This window comes from Eucyclogobius newberryi, unplaced genomic scaffold, assembly GCF_026437365.1.
Source record: "Eucyclogobius newberryi isolate DKJ021-1_F unplaced genomic scaffold, fEucNew1.0.hap1 SCAF_19, whole genome shotgun sequence".
Taxonomy (NCBI): domain Eukaryota; kingdom Metazoa; phylum Chordata; class Actinopteri; order Gobiiformes; family Gobiidae; genus Eucyclogobius; species Eucyclogobius newberryi.
In genome coordinates, this window is record NW_027315823.1 from 6,850,032 (window position 1) to 6,868,479 (window position 18,448).

Consider the following 18,448-nt stretch of genomic DNA (forward strand, 5'->3'; position numbering starts at 1 on the left):
TTATATTTCCCATGTGTAAAAGGTGTATCTGGTTTGTGTGGACGCCGTGCGAGGGGGCGTGTCTGGGGGCGAGGTCACTTTGCCTCGGACGCTTCATGAGGATCTGCAGGAGCTTCATCACAGAAAGTCTATTTGATGTAAAACGTTCTGTCTCGGCTGTAAAACTCCAGCAATGGAAACAATAAATGGATTCCTGTGGAATGGATGTCAGGGACAGAGCCGACCATCAAAGACTAAACCTGGTCTAAAGCAAGACTAAAGCAGGACTAAAGCAGGACTAAAGCAGGACTAAACATGGACTAAACATGGACTAAACATGGACTAAACGTTGTCTAAAGCAGGACTAAACATGGACTAAACGTTGTCTAAAGCAGGACTAAACATGGACTAAACGTTGTCTAAAGCAGGTCTAAAGCAGGACTAAAGCAGGACTACCCATGGACTAAAGCAGGACTAAAGCAGGATTAAACATGGACTAAACATGGACTAAAGCAGGACTAAAGCAGGACTACCCATGGACTAAAGCAGGACTAAACATGGTCTAAAGCAGGACTAAACATGGACTAAAGCAGGACTAAACGGGGTCTAAAGCAGGACTTAAGCAGGACTAAAGCAGGACTAAACATGGTCTAAAGCAGGTCTAAAGCAGGACTAAACATGGTCTAAAGCAGGACTAAAGCAGGTCTAAAGCGGGACTAAACGTGGTCTAAATCAGGTCTAAAGCAGGACTAAAGCAGGACTAAGGCAGGACTAAACATGGTCTAAAGCAGGTCTAAAGCAGGTCTAAAGCAGGACTAAGGCAGGACTAAACATGGTCTAAATCAGGTCTAAAGCAGGACTAAAGCAGGACTAAGGCAGGACTAAACATGGTCTAAAGCAGGTCTAAAGCAGGTCTAAAGCAGGACTAAAGCAGGACAAAAGCAGGTCGAAACGTGGTCTAAAGCAGGACTAAAGCAGGACAAAAGTAGGTCTAAACTTGGTCTAAAGCAGGAAAAAAGCAGGTCTAAGCAGGACTAAAGCAGGACAAAAGCAGGTCTAAACGTGGTCTAAAGCAGGACTAAAGCAGGTCTAAAGCAGGACAAAAGCAGGACTAAAGCAGGACTAAAGCAGGACTAAAGCAGGTCTAAAGCAGGACTAAACCAGGACTAAAGCAGGACTAAAGCAGGACTAAAGCAGGACTAAAGCAGGACTAAAGCAGGACTAAAGCAGGACAAAAGCAGGTCGAAACGTGGTCTAAAGCAGGACTAAAGCAGGACAAAAGTAGGTCTAAACTTGGTTTAAAGCAGGAAAAAAGCAGGTCGAAACGTGGTCTAAAGTAGGTCGAAACTTGGTCGAAAGCAGGTCTAAAGCAGGTCTAAGCAGGACTAAAGCAGGACAAAAGCAGGTCTAAACGTGGTCTAAAGCAGGACTAAAGCAGGTCTAAAGCAGGACTAAAGCAGGACTAAAGCAGGACTAAAGCAGGTCTAAAGCAGGACTAAACCAGGACTAAAGCAGGACTAAAGCAGGACTAAAGCAGGTCTAAAGCAGGACTAAACCAGGACTAAAGCAGGTCTAAAGCAGGACTAAAGCAGGACTAAAGCAGGACTAAAGCAGGACTAAAGCAGGTCTAAAGCAGGACTAAACCAGGACTAAAGCAGGACTAAAGCAGGACTAAAGCAGGACTAAAGCAGGTCTAAAGCAGGACTAAACCAGGACTAAAGCAGGTCTAAAGCAGGACTAAAGCAGGACTAAAGCAGGACTAAAGCAGGACTAAAGCAGGTCTAAAGCAGGACTAAACCAGAACTAAAGCAGGACTAAAGCAGGACTAAAGCAGGACTAAAGCAGGTCTAAAGCAGGACTAAACCAGGACTAAAGCAGGACTAAAGCAGGACTAAAGCAGGACTAAAGCAGGTCTAAAGCAGGACTAAAGCAGGACTAAAGCAGGACTAAACCAGGACTAAAGCAGGACTAAAGCAGGACTAAAGCAGGACTAAAGCAGGTCTAAAGCAGGACTAAACCAGGACTAAACCAGGACTAAACCAGGACTAAACCAGGACTAAAGCAGGTCTAAAGCAGGACAAAACTCGGTCCAAACATTGGTAAAACAAACGACTTTCACCTCGTTATAACAATCAATATTCCTCTAGAGAATACACTTGTAAACAGGCCCCGCGCATAAAGTCAAATGTAGCAGAAAACTGATTAACGGCGCACACAAAGCACTAACAGCTCATCTGCACACGCCGTCTCACACTCGTGTCAACATCCGTTCCGGGGCGAACAAACGTCGCACATATGTTCAGCCCGGACCGAGACGGGAACACATTTACACGAAATATGTCCAAAAATCAAACAAACTTGTCACTTTTACGCGCAAACATCTGGCCAAGTTACAGCTTTAAAATACAGAACAAAGACTACAACATGAAAGGAATATTTAATGAGTTTGCGTTTGATTCTTGAATTATATTGTTCTATTTGAAAATGTGATATGTGAAAAAATCTCTCTTTTTTCCCCAAGTATGATGACAGTTTTTCAAGTTTAGTTTACCGTATTTTCCGGAGTATAAGTCGCACCGGAGTATAAGTCGCACCAGCCAAAAAATGCTTAATAGAGAAGAAAAACATATATAATTCACACTGGAGTATAAGTATAATAGAAAAAAAAAATAGAAACTCTACAAGAAAAAAGGTAATTTGAGAGCAAATTTGAGTTTTTATTATTATTATTAATACTATTTATTATGGTTATAAAACATTTTAAGGTGGTGTTGATTACCTCGATGCACAGAGTTGAGTTAAGAGAAGAGAGTTTACGAGGAAATATATGAAAATGACACAAGAATCATGTACATTTAGTGTTCTTGTGGATGATATTCTCCAACACCTCACGCAACATTAGCTTCATCTACGTCAAATTTAGCACATTTTTAAATCCAAAGAACCAATCGATTATGTGATTATCTCATATTCATCTGCAGTTAAAACATTTGATGAATTTAGAACCTAGATTCATCCACATTTTAGTCCTCCTTTGGATTAGTCCTTGTTTAGAACTGCACTGTAATGGTTTAGTCCCGTCTTGAGCTGGACTAATCTGGTTCTGGACCTGGTTTACAGTTGGTTCTTAGGTGAAAAACGGCGTGAAAATGTTCAGATCCCCTCGTGCTTTCCACTGCGCCACATGCGCCGCCAAAAACTTCCCAAATCATCGACCGATCCCGTCAAACGTTGATCTACACTTCCTTTTTTCTCCAAACTTACACAACAAAGAACAGACGAATGATGATCACCTTAACAACCCCAATTACCCGAACGTAAAGTCGGACTCGGCAACAACATGATATCTGCTGCTTTTGTCTCGCATTAACTTATCGACTTCTCTTTCTTATGTAAATGCACCGCCGAAAATCCCGTGATCACAGCGTTCCCTTTTTCCCGCCGTTTTTAATGGCCTCCTCTGTGACTGCGCACGGACAATTATGAGCAAAATGTTTCACGGAGATTAAAGGGACAACAAACGAGCTTTTGGAACCGGGGCGGACGTGATAATTTGGCTTTTATGTGTTATTTAATGAAGATGATGTATGTAATTATGGGCTATTATAATAAATAAGAATGATTGACAGCCGGGACACGACCGCGTAAATAAATAAAAACGGGAAATGTCTTGGTCGCTGGTGGCAGTGCTTCCCAGACACTGTGGTAGTGCTGTGGCGGGTTTGCATGTTCTGCCTGTGTCGAGATGGGCGTCGGTCCACAGCTCTGGACACATTGCGTTACGTGGCTGTAAACGTCATGACAACAACAGCGTGCCGGCAACCAGGCTCCGCAACAGAGGCATAAAAGAGGCCGAGACCAGACGTTTACGAGCTTCAAGGGTTAAACATTATTACTATAAAAGAACATTTTACCTTCAATTTATCAGTAATTTGCCGTATTTTCCGGACTATAAGTGGCACCGGAGAATAAGTCGCACCAGCCAAAAAAGGCATAATAGAGAAGAAAAAAACACATATAAGTCACACTGGAGTATGAAATGAGGTTGCAAGTGTAAAAATAACAAATAATATAACTAGTTAACTATATAAGTATAAATATAAATATAAGTCGCACCCCAGCCAAAACTATGACTTATAGTCCGGAAAATATGGTATTTCTGTAGATGATCTTTAAAAGACAGCACTAACTTCAGGACTTTCCCACTAAACTGCACCTCGGAGAAAGCTGACTGATTTTGAACCGGACAAAAGAGAACGACCTGAAAATATGTAAACATTGGCTTCAAAATCTGACCTTTATGAAGCTGCAGGTCAGTGTCAGGGTTTAAGCTCGATCCAGTTAATGTAATAGATCCAAACAAACATTAGCGTTAGTGCAGTTGTCTGATTCTGACCCTTTGCTGATTTGACAATATTTCTGTGCTGCAACAAAACAGATTAGACTTTATTCCATGAGAAAAAGAAACGGGAGCAGCTCCTTTGAATGATACTATCGATCGTTCTTTGACTCTTAGACTATTTACCCCGACGCGCTCACTCACTTTTCTCAGAGGAGTTTCGTTGGTGATTCATATGAAAGACAAAGAGACAGAGACATCGGACGACACATCAGTTGTCGGTCTGATCTATGGGCGGCGCTCGGATTAAACAAATGCAGCGACGTCTCAGAGTCGAGGGAGATCCATCACCGCAAACGCAGGGAGAAAACAGGGAGAAACAGGAAGAAACTCCACCGAAAACCCCCCAAAAGAAGCACAACTACAGCGGCTCCCGACTGTAACAACCTCGATATGGAAATGATGGCCGCATTAGCATATTTAACTCATTTGGCACGCTCTTCTTACTCTTCTCAAAGTGATTAAACTGTGTACATTTGCAGGTACATGTATGATTTATGCATGAGAGTTTCAGTAACGCGTTTGTTTTTATTGTTGCATTAAATATGTTTTTTTTGTGTACTTAATTTACTTACTATGAATAAGAATGTATTTTCTACTATTTTCCCAACTCTTTTTGAAGCATTAAAACTCCCACAAAACTGGTCTGAATGAAGTTGTTGTAAATCGTACAAAAAAGTGAAGTGAACTAAACCAGGACTAAACAAGGACTAAACCAGGACTAAACTGGGACTAAACCGGGACTAAAACCAGGACTAAACCAGGCATAAACCAGGACTAAACCGGGACTAAACCAGGACTAAACTGGGGCTAAACCGGGACTATACCAGGACTAAACCAGGGCTAAAGTAGGCATAAATCAGGACTAAACCAGGCATAAATCAGGACTAAACCGGGACTAAACCAGGACTAAACCAGGACTAAACTAGGCATAAATGAGGACAAAACCAGCACTAAACCAGGTCTAAACCACGACTAAACCAGAACTAAACTTGGCATAAATCAGGACAAAACCAGGATTAAACCAGGTCCAAAACAGGACTGAACAACGATGAAATCAGTTAGAAACAGAGTCAAAACTATGTCTAAAACAGGTATAAAATAAGACCCTGCTCTTCATCTGAAAATAAGACATAATTAAATTATAAATTGTGACGACAACTTATCGAGAGCTCAAATGGCCTTTTCCACACACAAAAAAACAAAGCAAGTCGTCATTTTTGAAGTCTATTCTTTTCAGAAACAGGTTTTCCGTTTGATCAATGCACGTCTCAAAGTCGCACACACAAACTCACATTCACTTCTAACGTTTGACTAATTAGTGAGAATTAGGACCTTTGTTTGGTTCAGACATGTTTTACTTTCAACATACAAAGACTAAAAGCCGCTTCAAACATGGAACGACGTCGACGCATGAAGTGGTAGGCAAAAAAGAAAAACGGATTCACATCAACATGAACAAAATTAATTCAGTTGTTTTGTATTATTCTGTGATCAGAGGGCGTTTTGTGCTGACGTTCATCACATTCTTATTACACATTCAATCTCACAGTCACAGACAATCCATCCACCTTTGCAATGTTGTAATAATGATATGTAGTGACTATATTTAACAGAAAAACATAAAACTGTGTGTTTTGTACTGTGTGCCTTCTGTCCTTAGACCCTCCTTGAGAGTGCACACGCTTTTTTGCTCGCTCAGCTTGCTATCGCTGTTTTCCTTATTTATTTTGCTTTTTAATCAGTTTTTGTCTTCCAAACATTTTTGCTTTAGACTTTTTCAAGTAAACCAAGGATTTTAAGAATTTTTTTCCAGTTTAAACGACATATCTGACGCCAGCGACATGTCTGGGAGAAGAAGGGAGAAAGACTGTGAACGCTGTCGGAAATATCAACAAGAAATTAATGAGCTGAAAACACGGATATTTGTTTTGGAATCTGAAAAAGTTCTTCACGATACCATTCCTGTGTCAACCGATGGTAAGAAGAGCACACTTTTTACAAGAAAAACTGCTACTTTCAACCTAAACCGCAGTGACTCTGTGTCGTTTCCAAAACTGTCTAAAAACCAGAAAGACCAGGCTGTTTCTTGGAACAAACTTGGAGCAAAGCCTAAACGATACAAAGATAACGTGAAGTCACCTAAAATACAGCTCACAAACATATTTTTACCACTTTCAGAGATGGAATTAAATGAAAAAAGGAAAGATTACGTGGCCAAAATACAGCGAGGAGGATCTGTGCCACAAGCCAAGGTCATGCAGATTGTTTTGGTTGGAGACGGCGCGATAAGTCACGTGACGCATGAAAAGATAAACACACATTCTTTTCCAAGCGCCACTGTTTCTGAGATAACGTCACTCCTTCCAAATATTATGGCTAAGCAAGGAGGAGCTAAACAGCTGATAGTGCACGTGGGTGCAGTGGACATGCGGCGGGAACAGACTGAAGTTTTGAAAAAAGACTTCTTGAAGTTATTCGACGTGCTTGATAAAATGGAAATCAAAACATTCATAAGTGGACCTCTTCCAAACATCGACAGGAGGATAAACAAGTTTAGCCGGCTTCTTCAGCTGAACACATGGCTGTCCAAAGAGTGTTCCCCGAGAGGACTACACTACATTGAGAACTTCTATCTATTCTGGAAACGAGAGGACCTGTTTAAGAGAAATGGCCCCCACCTATGCAGAGGTGGAGTCAGGGTGCTGACAGAGAACCTGCTCCACACTCTGAGGCATTGGACTGGGCCTGGACAGGATCCTGAGCAGATAGTTAGAGAAGAGAGGAATGAGAGAAGAATTCCTGCTCCATCAGCCAGAGACCGAGCCAATGTTTCAACATCAAAAGCACCACAACCTCAGCCTCCACCAAAGGATTCATCAGCAGCTGCTCCACCACCACCAGCAAAGGATTCAGCTCCAGCTGCTCCACATTCACCTCCACCGCCTCCAGCAAAGGAACAATATTCAAAGGCCTTGGACCCATCTGTGACAAGCCCAACAACATCCCTGTCATCGCCCCTGCCTTCACACCAGCCCTGGGTTCCCCCTACAACTTCTACTCCCACTAAAGATTCATCATTCTCCTTCTCATCTCCACTCTCACCCATGGGCCTTCCCAGCCATTTTGAAAGTCTGATCAAATCAGGCATTAAGATGGCTCCACTCACGCCCAATATAGCAAGGGCTATGTCAATACTTATCAACTCTTCCTTGCACAAGCCGACTACACCAACAAAAGCCCCACCACCCATCCCCCCTCGCCACTCACCTGGTCCCAAACTCTCCTTGGCTACAAAAGCCCCACCACCCATCCAACCTCGCCTTTCACCTGTTATCTCCCATAGCTAGGATGCACTGGGTCTCAGCGTTGCCGGGACTTATTGTCACATTAAAAATCAAACCAACCCGGGGCCCTATGTAAAAAGAGCCCCCCCTAGTGCTATTTCTGTAGTCACATCATCACACAGATGGAAAAACAAAATGCGAGTCAGGCCCAATCTGAGAAATGTGATTCATATTCCCTGTGAAAAGATAAAGCCCAATCCCACTGAAACTAGTCTGAAACTTGCTGTGCTAAATGTCAGATCCTTATGTAACAAATCTCTCTTAATTGATAATTTAATTTCTTCTTATAATCTTGATTTTATGTTTTTAACTGAAACATGGCTTGACAAAAACACAGGAAATGTAGTTCTGATAGAATCTGCTCCACCCAACTTTAAGTTTGAATCTGAAACACGAGAAAACAAAAAAGGGGGTGGAGTCTGTGCTGTCTTTAGAGATGAAATAATTACCCGCAGGTTGTCTTTTGGGGTGTTTTCATCATTTGAGTATGTATCCTTTAAAATGGAGCTAAAACGGTCTCCATCCATTCTCTTCATTGTTTTGTACAAGCCTCCCCAGCACTGCCAAAGTTGTATTGATGATTTTACTGAGATGCTTTCAGTCATATGCACAGACTTTGATGGTTTGGTCATTACAGGTGGTTTCAATGTGCATGTTGATAATATTTGTGACAGAAACGCTAAAGAGCTTGATGCTGTCCTTGAAACCTTCAGTCTTACTCAGCATGTGAGAGGCCCCACCCACAGCAAAGGACACACTCTAGATCTCATAATTACAAAGGGGGTAAATATTTCAAATGTTAATGTGATCGATGTTGCTCTGTCTGATCATTTCTGTGTCTTCTTTGACCTGTCTGTTTCTCCCAAACCACCGGTTGGTCCTGCAGTTGTTCAGAGGAGACACATAAATGATGGCACAGGTGCACTGTTTATGGAAATGATAAACTTTGAAAATGTCTCATGTTCTAATGTAAATGATTTGTTGAACTCTGTTACATCTAGTGTTTTGAATGTTCTGGACACCATCGCCCCTATAAAGGCTAAAATGGTTAAAAATAAGCAGAAGGCGCCGTGGAGAAATGATGATTCGGTCAGGGCACAGAAAAGGGAGTGCCGCAGGGCCGAAAGGAAATGGCGCAAGTCAAAGCTCCATGTTCAAAAAGAGATTTACAAAGAGAAGCTGAACATGTACAACCTAATCTTATGTAGAACTAGGGAAAGATATTTTTCTGAAATTATTGGATGCTGCAGTAACAACTCGCGTGTCCTGTTTGCCACAGTAAACAGATTAACAAACCCTCCAGCTCAGCTGCCGTTAGAACTCATTTCCACATCCAAGTCTATTGAGTTTGCATTATTCTTTAATGACAAAGTTCAGGGCATTAAAAATGCTATAAATCCCACAATGCAAAAAATTACCCTAAAACCACCTAGACTCTTAGAGCTAACTCACTTTGCACCAGTAACTGACAAAACTGTCATGAGATCATCACCAGTCTGAGTTCATCTACATGCTGCCTCGATGTGTTACCCACCAGATTTCTAAAGTCTGTGCTGAACAGTTTGTTAGCACCATTCACTCACATAGTTAACATGTCGCTTCAATCTGGAACATTCCCAATGTCTTTGAAAACTGCGGTCATAAAGCCTCTCCTAAAGAAGAGCAGTCTTGATGCCGCAGTACTGAGTCATTACCGGCCCATCTCTAATCTGTCATTTTGGGGCAAAGTCCTTGAAAAGGTTGTTTACCAACAGCTCACAGATTTCCTCTTAATAAACAACTCATTTGATGTTTTTCAGTCAGGTTTTAGACCTCATCACAGCACTGAGACTGCTCTTGTCAAGGTGACAAATGACATCCGCCTGAACACTGACACGGGCAAAGCCTCAGTCTTAATTCTGTTAGATCTGAGTGCTGCTTTTGACACTGTCGATCATGGGATCCTCTTACAGAGACTTGAGGACTGGGTGGGCATCACTGGCACAGCCCTAAACTGGTTAAGGTCCTATCTAGAAGACAGGAAGTACTTTGTTGAAATTGGTAGCTGTGTCTCAGACCACATGATCCTGACCTGTGGAGTGCCCCAAGGGTCAGTCCTGGGTCCCCTTCTGTTCAACCTATACATGCTGCCGTTAGGTCAGTTGATACGCAGTGAAAATGTGTCCTATCACAATTATGCAGACGACACTCAGATCTATGTTTCACTGTCGGCAGGTGACTATGGACCAGTACATTCACTCTGTCACTGCATCCAACGGATCAGTTTGTGGATGCAAAACAACTTTCTCCAGCTGAACTCAGACAAGACTGAAATAATCGTTTTTGGCCCACAGAAACAAAGAGAAAGTGTTAGCGGTCACCTCCAGAGTCTCGCTCTAAAACCTACAAACCAAATTAGAAATCTGGGGGTAATAATGGACTCAGACTTGAACTTTAATTGCCACGTCAAATCAATAACATCAGCAGCTTTTTACCATCTAAAAAACATTGCCAAAATCAAGAATATAGTGTCAAAACCAGATTTAGAGAGACTTATCCATGCGTTTGTCTCCAGTAGATTAGACTACTGTAACGGCCTGCTCACTGGCCTCTCCAAACGAGTTGTAAAACAGCTGCAGTACATCCAGAACGCTGCTGCTCGGGTCCTGACCAGAACCAGGAAGTATGATCACATTAGTCCTGTTCTCAGGTCTCTGCACTGGCTCCTATGGCTCAGAGAATAGACTTTAAAGCAGCTCTGCTTGTGTACAAGTCTCTCCATGGCCTAGCACCAAAGTACATCTTGGATATATTAGTGCCATATGAACCATCTCGGACTCTGAGGACCTCAGGGACCGGCCTCCTGCTGGTGCCCAGAGTCAGGACAAAACATGGGGAATCTGCGTTTCAGTTTTATGCAGCTAAAATCTGGAACAGTCTTCCTGAAGATGTGAGACAGGCTTCTACTCTGACAATGTTCAAATCTAAGCTAAAAACAGTTTTGTTTAGCTGCGCATATGACTGAAAGGATTTTTTCTTTGCACTCTTCTCTGTTGTTTGTGATTTTATTAGTTTAGACAATCAGTTGGATTGATCATTTTTAATTACGTTAATTTTATTGTATTTCTGTTTCTGTAATTTCTTTGTGATTTGAATGCATTTTTCCTGCTGTGAAGCACTTTGAATTGCCTTGTGTATGAAATGTGCTCTACAAATAAACTTGCCTTGCTTTGCCTTGCCTTTTGTAGCACAAGGGGGTCTGGGGATCAACTCCGGGAAATATAGGTGACATTTCCTGTGTGGGTTTTAGAGGGGATTATTTATTTATGTATTTATGTATTTATGTATTCATGTATTCATGTATTCATGTATTCATGTATTCATGTATTTATGTATGTATTTATTTACTTACTTACTTACTTACTTACTTACTTACTTACTTACTTATTGTATTTATTTTTATTCATTTTATTTTATTCATTTATTTCATTTATTTCATTTATTTCATTTATTTCATTTATTTCATTTATTTCATTTATTTCATTTATTTTATTAATTTTATTTATTTTATTTATTTGTATTTATTTTATTTGTTTTTTATCTATTTCTTATTACGTTTCATTGTTTATTTTTCTCTTTTTTTCATTTAAATTGTATCAAAAACATTTACTGAATTTTTCAAATTTACAACAAAACAAAACATGAAAAGAGAGAGGAGACATTAATCAAAAAAAAGACATCCAGCAACAGCCATGAATGAAAAAAAGAGACAAATCATGGCACACAGAAACACCCACAATAAACTAATCCTATTTACTCCACAGTCTGTCAAATTCAGTCCAAATGTAATATTTTCCACTTCATGACCGTCCAATATTATGTTGTCCTTGAACGTCGGTGCATTTTGTGTCATCCATTTTCAGAGCAGATTTCTGATGGAACCATTTGACTTCAATACAAATATGAATAAAAACCCAGAGCTCAAAGCACATTCACACATGTTGTATTCTACAGTCACCAAAGCATTTCAACATGACACTGAAACACGCTAAAAACAATCCAACACGGTCAATACTTTTATCCAATCCTCTGATACGGTTCAACGCTCTTTCTTCAGATTTTTGGGGAATTTCGTTTTCAAACCAGCAACACAACCGTCGCTTAAGGCCGCGCACAAAGCGAACACGCATCCGACACAGTTCGCACGTTCAACAGAGGTGGCGCCGGCCGACGTTCTGCCCCTCTGCGTTCCGACAACACGCTTAAACGTCTCATTTTCACTACCTGTTTCGCAAAGTTTGAATAGCTTCACAAATTCTAAGATAATTGCGTGTTTGCTGCCGCGGCTAACGTGTTATTTCACTGTCTCCGTCTGTTTTGTTCAACACAATCATCAAAAACAAATAATTTCTCTTTTGAATCAGGTTTAAATCAGATGGATATTTTTTTGCTTGAGGGTGTTTGTAATTTGTCATTTTTTCTTCCGGCAGAAGTGAGACGAGGCGAGACGGGATGGATGACACGTTTTCTTACCCAAGAGGTTTCTCCAGGCGACTGGCCGGAGAGCCCACGATCTCCCCCAGAGTGCAGAACATCTGACCCAGGAAGTCCTGCAGGAGACAGACCAGACGTAAAGACTTTAGGAGACACACCAGACGTAAAGACTTCAGGAGACACACCAGACGTAAATACTTCAGGAGACACACCAGACGTAAAGACTTCAGGAGACACACCAGACGTAAAGACTTCAGGAGACACACCAGACGTAAAGACTTCAGGAGACACACCAGACGTAAAGACTTCAGGAGACACACCAGACGTAAATACTTCAGGAGACACACCAGACGTAAAGACTTCAGGAGACACACCAGACGTAAAGACTTCAGGAGACACACCAGACGTAAAGACTTCAGGAGACACACCAGACGTACAGACTTTAGGAGACACACCAGACGTACAGACTTTAGGAGACACACCAGACGTACAGACTTTAGGAGACGGAGGAACAAAAAGAACATTCTACAACCACAGATTTGTCTATGCCAATTTATTGATGTCGTTCATTTATTGATTTTAATGTTCAGATTTCTCTCCAAAAAATCAATAAAAAAAGATTTTGTGGAGATGCAAATGTGGATTAAGCTACAGCCACTATTACTATTTTAACTACTACTACAGCCAGTACTACTATTTTAACTACTACTACTACTACCAATACAGCCACTATTACTATTTTAACTACTACTACAGCCACTACTACTATTTTAACTACTACTACAGCCAGTACTACTATTTTAACTACTACTACTACTACCAATACAGCCACTATTACTATTTTAACTACTACTACAGCCACTACTACTATTTTAACTACTACTACAGCCAGTACTACTATTTTAACTACTACTACTACTACCAATACAGCCACTATTACTATTTTAACTACTACTACAGCCACTACTACTATTTTAACTACTACTACAGCCAGTACTACTATTTTAACTACTACTACTACTACCAATACAGCCACTATTACTATTTTAACTACTACTACAGCAAGTACTACTATTTTAACTACTACTACTACTACCAATACAGCCACTACTACTATTTTAACTACTACTACAGCCACTACTACTATTTTAACTACTACTACTACTACCAATACAGCCACTACTACTATTTTAACTATTACTACTACTACTACTACTATGCCCTCAAGAACACTATAAAACTACTACTACTACTACAATTACTAATACTACTACTGCTAAAACAAGTACTATTACTGCTATAATCCACTACTCCGCTACTGCTATACCAAAACCTTCTTCTTTACTCATCATTTGTCATTTTAGAGAACTTACAATAGCCAATATTTAAAAACGTAAAGGTGGAATTCTCCAAAACCTCCGCAAATTTCCAAAGTAACTGACGAGCATCGCAGGTAAACACGCCCAACGCAAACTGCGGAAAGGCAAACATTTGACAAGAGAAAAGCTCTACGTTGGGAGATCAAACCTCTGCACGGGACGAGGCGCTGTTCCTTTTGAAGTGAATCAAACACAAAGCTATAAATAAAGCGCCGTGAAACCCGTGATGAAATATTCAGATGCGTCCTCGCTCATCAAATAGTCATGAGACGGGAGGATTTCACGCGCCGCCGCCGCGTCCCGTGCCACAACCGCTCTTGACACACAGAACCAATCAGAAGTCCACGTTCCCAGAGCGTGTTTTTACGCTCACGTCGTCTAAGATTTAGCTCTAAAGAATCTGTTGAAAGAAACTAAATGTCGACAAATGTTGGACCGTCTCGTTATTGCACAAACAATCACAATAATCACGTCTTTGGAGTGGATTATTAATGAAAACGAATGACTCTGACACAGTTTTTGTTTCATGTGATTTCAGCTCGGTTCGAACTTAAGTCTTTCTAGAACTTTGTGATGTTCCGTGAAACAACCTCGACTACACGTGTCTAAAGCAGATATTCAGTGTTTAAAGTGAGACGCTGCTGGTGATAAGGAAAAAAAACTAACATTTAGAGGGATTAAAACAACACTCTTCTGTAGTTTGTTTAGTTTTTATGATGTATTGTTTTCATAGGGCATTTTAGGTGTAAAAAATTGCCAAAATAGCACATATTTGAGCCAGGTTTAGATTTTTGTTTCATTTTGTTGCCATTTTAGATAATAATAATAACAATAATAATGATAATAATTATAATAATAATGATGACGACGATGATAATGATGATGATGATAATGATAATGATGACGACAATGACGATAATGATGATGATAATAATAATGATGTTGACGATGATGATGATAATAATAATAATAATGACGACGATGATAATGATGATAATAATAATGATGATAATAATAATAATGACGACGATGATAATGATTATAATAATAATGATGATAATAATAATAAATATAGCCGCAAGCGGCAATGATCGGTCCTCGCCACGCCGCCGCAAGAGGAGGGGTGCTAACGCGCCCCAATTGTCCTTTTATTACATCTACTGCTGAATCTGTGACGCTGTCACATCTTCTCCCCTTTGTTTTACCATCAAAAAGCAATTTTATTTTGAATTCTTGGCAAAATGTGCGGCTTTGCCGCACAGACACCGTGACCCTTAGAATAAAAATGTGGATAACTTTTGATGGTCCACCCCTGAAGATGAGTCTCACCAAATTTCAGGTTAATATGTCTAACGCCCTAAGAGGAGTTCGTGAAAGTCTAAAGTGTAAACATGTTCTGGCGATTTACCCATTGGAATAACATGGAAGGTTTCGGTCATCGTTACGGCAAAGCCATAACAATTATGACATGGGTCTCATTTACTTTTTTGATGGGTATGCCAAAATTGAGTTGTGTGTCAAATTTCATATAATTTCGCAAAACTAAATATTTAACCTCCATATAAAATCTGTAGGGGGCGCTGTGGCTCCAAATTAATTTATTTCACTTCAAGTAGGTTTAGGGCAAAGAGTTTAACAACTGATTCTAATTTGACGCAATTCAGACTTTATCTGCGCAAATGGCAGAAATGTTAAATTTGGAAGATTTCTGAAATTCTTGCTACAGTTTGCGGCTTCGCCGCACAGAGACCGTGAGAGGTATCAATGTAATTTGGATAACTTTTGATGTCCCACTCCTCAGTAGCATTTTCACCAAATTTCAGCTTTTTAGAGCCAATGCCCTGGGAGGAGTTCGTAAAAGTACGACGTTTGGAAAAACTCCCAAGTCATAATTAGCCATTTTTGAAGCAATATGGCCGACATTTGGTTGGGGGGACGGCGTTGCCGTAATAATATTTTTTACTTCTCTTGTCACCATCTACCTCTGCGCCAAATTTCATGATTCTACGATCAGATTTTTTTGGGGTCATTTCCCATCTCTCAATGCATTTTTGGTACATTTGGTGGCGCTGACGCGCCAATTTTTTTTATTTTAGAAAAGGGAAATAGCCAGAATGTAGAGAGGCACGATTTTTAGAGGTGTGCAAATTTTTGTGACTTTTCGTCAATGTTCACTGGGTAAAAAATAGGGGGGTTGGTCCCGAGAAGAAGAAGAAGAAGAAGAAGAAGAAGAAGAAGAATAATATTCCGATGCGAAAACAATGTTTCCCATTTTCCAAATATCATAAACTATACATTTTCGGAAAGCGCTCGCGCTTTCCTACCTCATGGTGTGGGTCCCTGGTCACTGAAGGGAACTTTCGTTAATTTTGAGTGGGCTCCGCCCACTTTGTGTTTTTGGCCCTCTATACAGTTATAATGTTGAATTTTTGCATAACATGCTTATATGCACGGAACATGCAAGAGATGGGGAACGTATTCGTGAGCTACTTAGCGCAAATGAGTGCTTTATATGGGGATGACGACCGCTTCGCTGTCGTCAACCCAATGTAAAGTGCTCGTTTAGTGCGAACTTTTGCACGGGCTTCGCCCGTTTACAACGGTAATGTTCCATTTTCCTACAACTAATTAGTATGCACGGGGCGTGCATGAGTGGAGGAGTGCGTTAGTGAGTGTTTGGAAGTGGGCGAGCGCTTCGCGCTCGATTTCGTGCGCACTACGTGCGCACTTTCGCAGCCGTGCTTCGCACGGCCTTACGAGATTAATAGGCCTCTCGCCAGCTTGTGGCGCTCGGGCCTAATAATAAAGACAATTAAAAATTAACTAGATCTTGTGTGTAAATTCAGGTGTAAAAATTTAAATGTTGACTTTTTCCCCCAGTTAAATCTGTAATAAGGGGCTTTTTCAATAATCCTTAAGTACGATCCATCAATAACTTTAAAAAATGGTACAGTTGGTGCGTGTTGGCTTTACTACAAACTCTGAGCTTTATTTTCATGGGAGAAAATTGCATTTAAAGAAAAACCTAGCCTTCGAAATGACAACGTCCCACATAAATCTGTGCTACGTAAGTGTGTTCTTTTACAGTGGAGGATCAAAGGAAGTTTAAATGATTATTTCTGGGACCTGAAAAGTCTAAAAAAACACCTCCTGAACTAAGGACAAATTTCCATTCTATTCCTTAAGAGCTCTTCAAATGGTTTTGATTCAGACTTCAGAATTGCACAGAGCACACGTTCATAACATGTTCCTTCTGAGGAGAACGCCAGAAAAGAGTGGCATGAAAGAGTTTTATTCTCGTCAAAAGAACACAAAAACAGTTTGAATATTTCCACATAAAAGCCTCGGATCCCTGCTTCAAACGCTCCCAATATTAAACTTTTATATGTTGATCTGAACCTCAATCATTTTCAGTTATTACTTCAAACCGAAATGCGGATATGCAGTCTGTGCTTTTTCATCACGTTTCAGATCGAGAATCAAACTTTGAAATAAAAAGAGGGGGAGGTGGGGGGTAGGAGGAATTGCAGTAGAAAGAATTGAATTGTCAGGCCAGTTTTCTGTAATCTACAGAAGGGGGGGGCTCTGGGCTTGTAGTTTTAAATTAAAAAAAATACTGGTTTGAAAAGAATTTTGCCGGATTATTTTTCTTCTTCTTCTTTCGTCCAGGGAAACACAAATTCTTCTCATTTCCCGGACGTGTATCTGGTCATAAACTCCATAAATCACTCACGTGTTTGGAGAGGTCAGGGCTTTTGGAGTCCACGTCGTACCTGCAACACACAAACCGAAAACGAATTTGAATCTATCCGGAACAAACAAAGACGCTTTCCACTGATGAGCGTCGAACAAAAGGGAGGCAGAAGATCTAAGACGCGTCCGCGGAAACGTCGGTCCTTTAAAGCTGCCCGGGACATTAACATGAGAATAACTGCGGGAAGTGCTGCGTTTGTGATGTGCGAGATCAAACCCGGAGGAAAGATGTTTGTACGAGACACGAGGATGAAGACACCGGCGCCAGTCTTTTACAATGTGTCTTTAATGTAGTTATTTTGCAATATGTGCCTCACCGTTTGATTTTGTGAAGAGATAAGAGTTTTCTGGCCAGGTTGAACACACACTTTGAACTATAAACCCTTCAGGACGTGTTTAGAACATTCGTGTCATTTATAGATCGCTCCGACAAATGGTTTTCCACCCAACTTTGTCCATATATATATATATATATATAGTAAATGCATCTATTTCTCTGCCTGCATCTGATTGTCGCGCCTTTTATCCTCCACAAAGCAGGGGGCGCTGTTAGCATGTTGTTGTCTGCTTCACCATGACGACAGCACTCGCTCTGAGAGTTGTGCAAAGCCGTTCTAACCTCACGGTGGTGACTATAAGGATGTTCAGAAGTGTAAATGAGCGACACATGTGGACCGCTAAAGAGTTTACAATTAACTACTTCTGTTTTTCACGTTTTGAGGACAAAAGTCCTCATTATGATTGGGTGGTCTTGAGAGAGCCGAGGGTCACTGCCCTGACCAGACGTTTACTCCTCGTCTGTCCTCGGGTCCTGTCTGGGGAAAGCGAGTCTTTAGCTATGCTGCTCCTGCAGCTTGGAACTTTCTCCAGTCTGAACCAGTGAGCTGGTGTCACTGAGGGGCTTTAACTCTTTTTGATTTGATTTAAAAATCAAATCAATCTTATGAAATTTGTCTGCGCTTCAAAATATTGTTCTGTTTTTTAATCTTTTATTCTCTCGTTTTGTGTAGATGTGTTTATACTGTGTATTCACTGGGTTCTAACCTTCTTAAATAAAGGATCATAAATATTGAATTGGTGAAAGTTACTTGTTAAACCTCAGGTCACCTCTGTTTCCT

At 40.7% G+C, this 18,448-nt stretch overlaps 1 protein-coding gene across 3 annotated transcripts in view; it reads right to left on the reverse strand.

The window, feature by feature from the left end:
- The window catches only part of cpne5b (copine Vb), a 200,641-nt gene that overhangs the window by 100,040 nt on the left and 82,153 nt on the right, over positions 1-18,448 (reverse strand). For all 3 annotated transcript variants that reach the window (XM_072451532.1, XM_072451530.1, XM_072451531.1), the window contains exons 5-6: positions 17,311-17,350; positions 12,238-12,314 (exon numbers count right to left, since the gene is read on the reverse strand). In XM_072451532.1, coding sequence (XP_072307633.1) covers positions 12,238-12,314; positions 17,311-17,350 — 117 coding nt within the window. The remainder of the gene's footprint in view (positions 1-12,237; positions 12,315-17,310; positions 17,351-18,448) is intronic.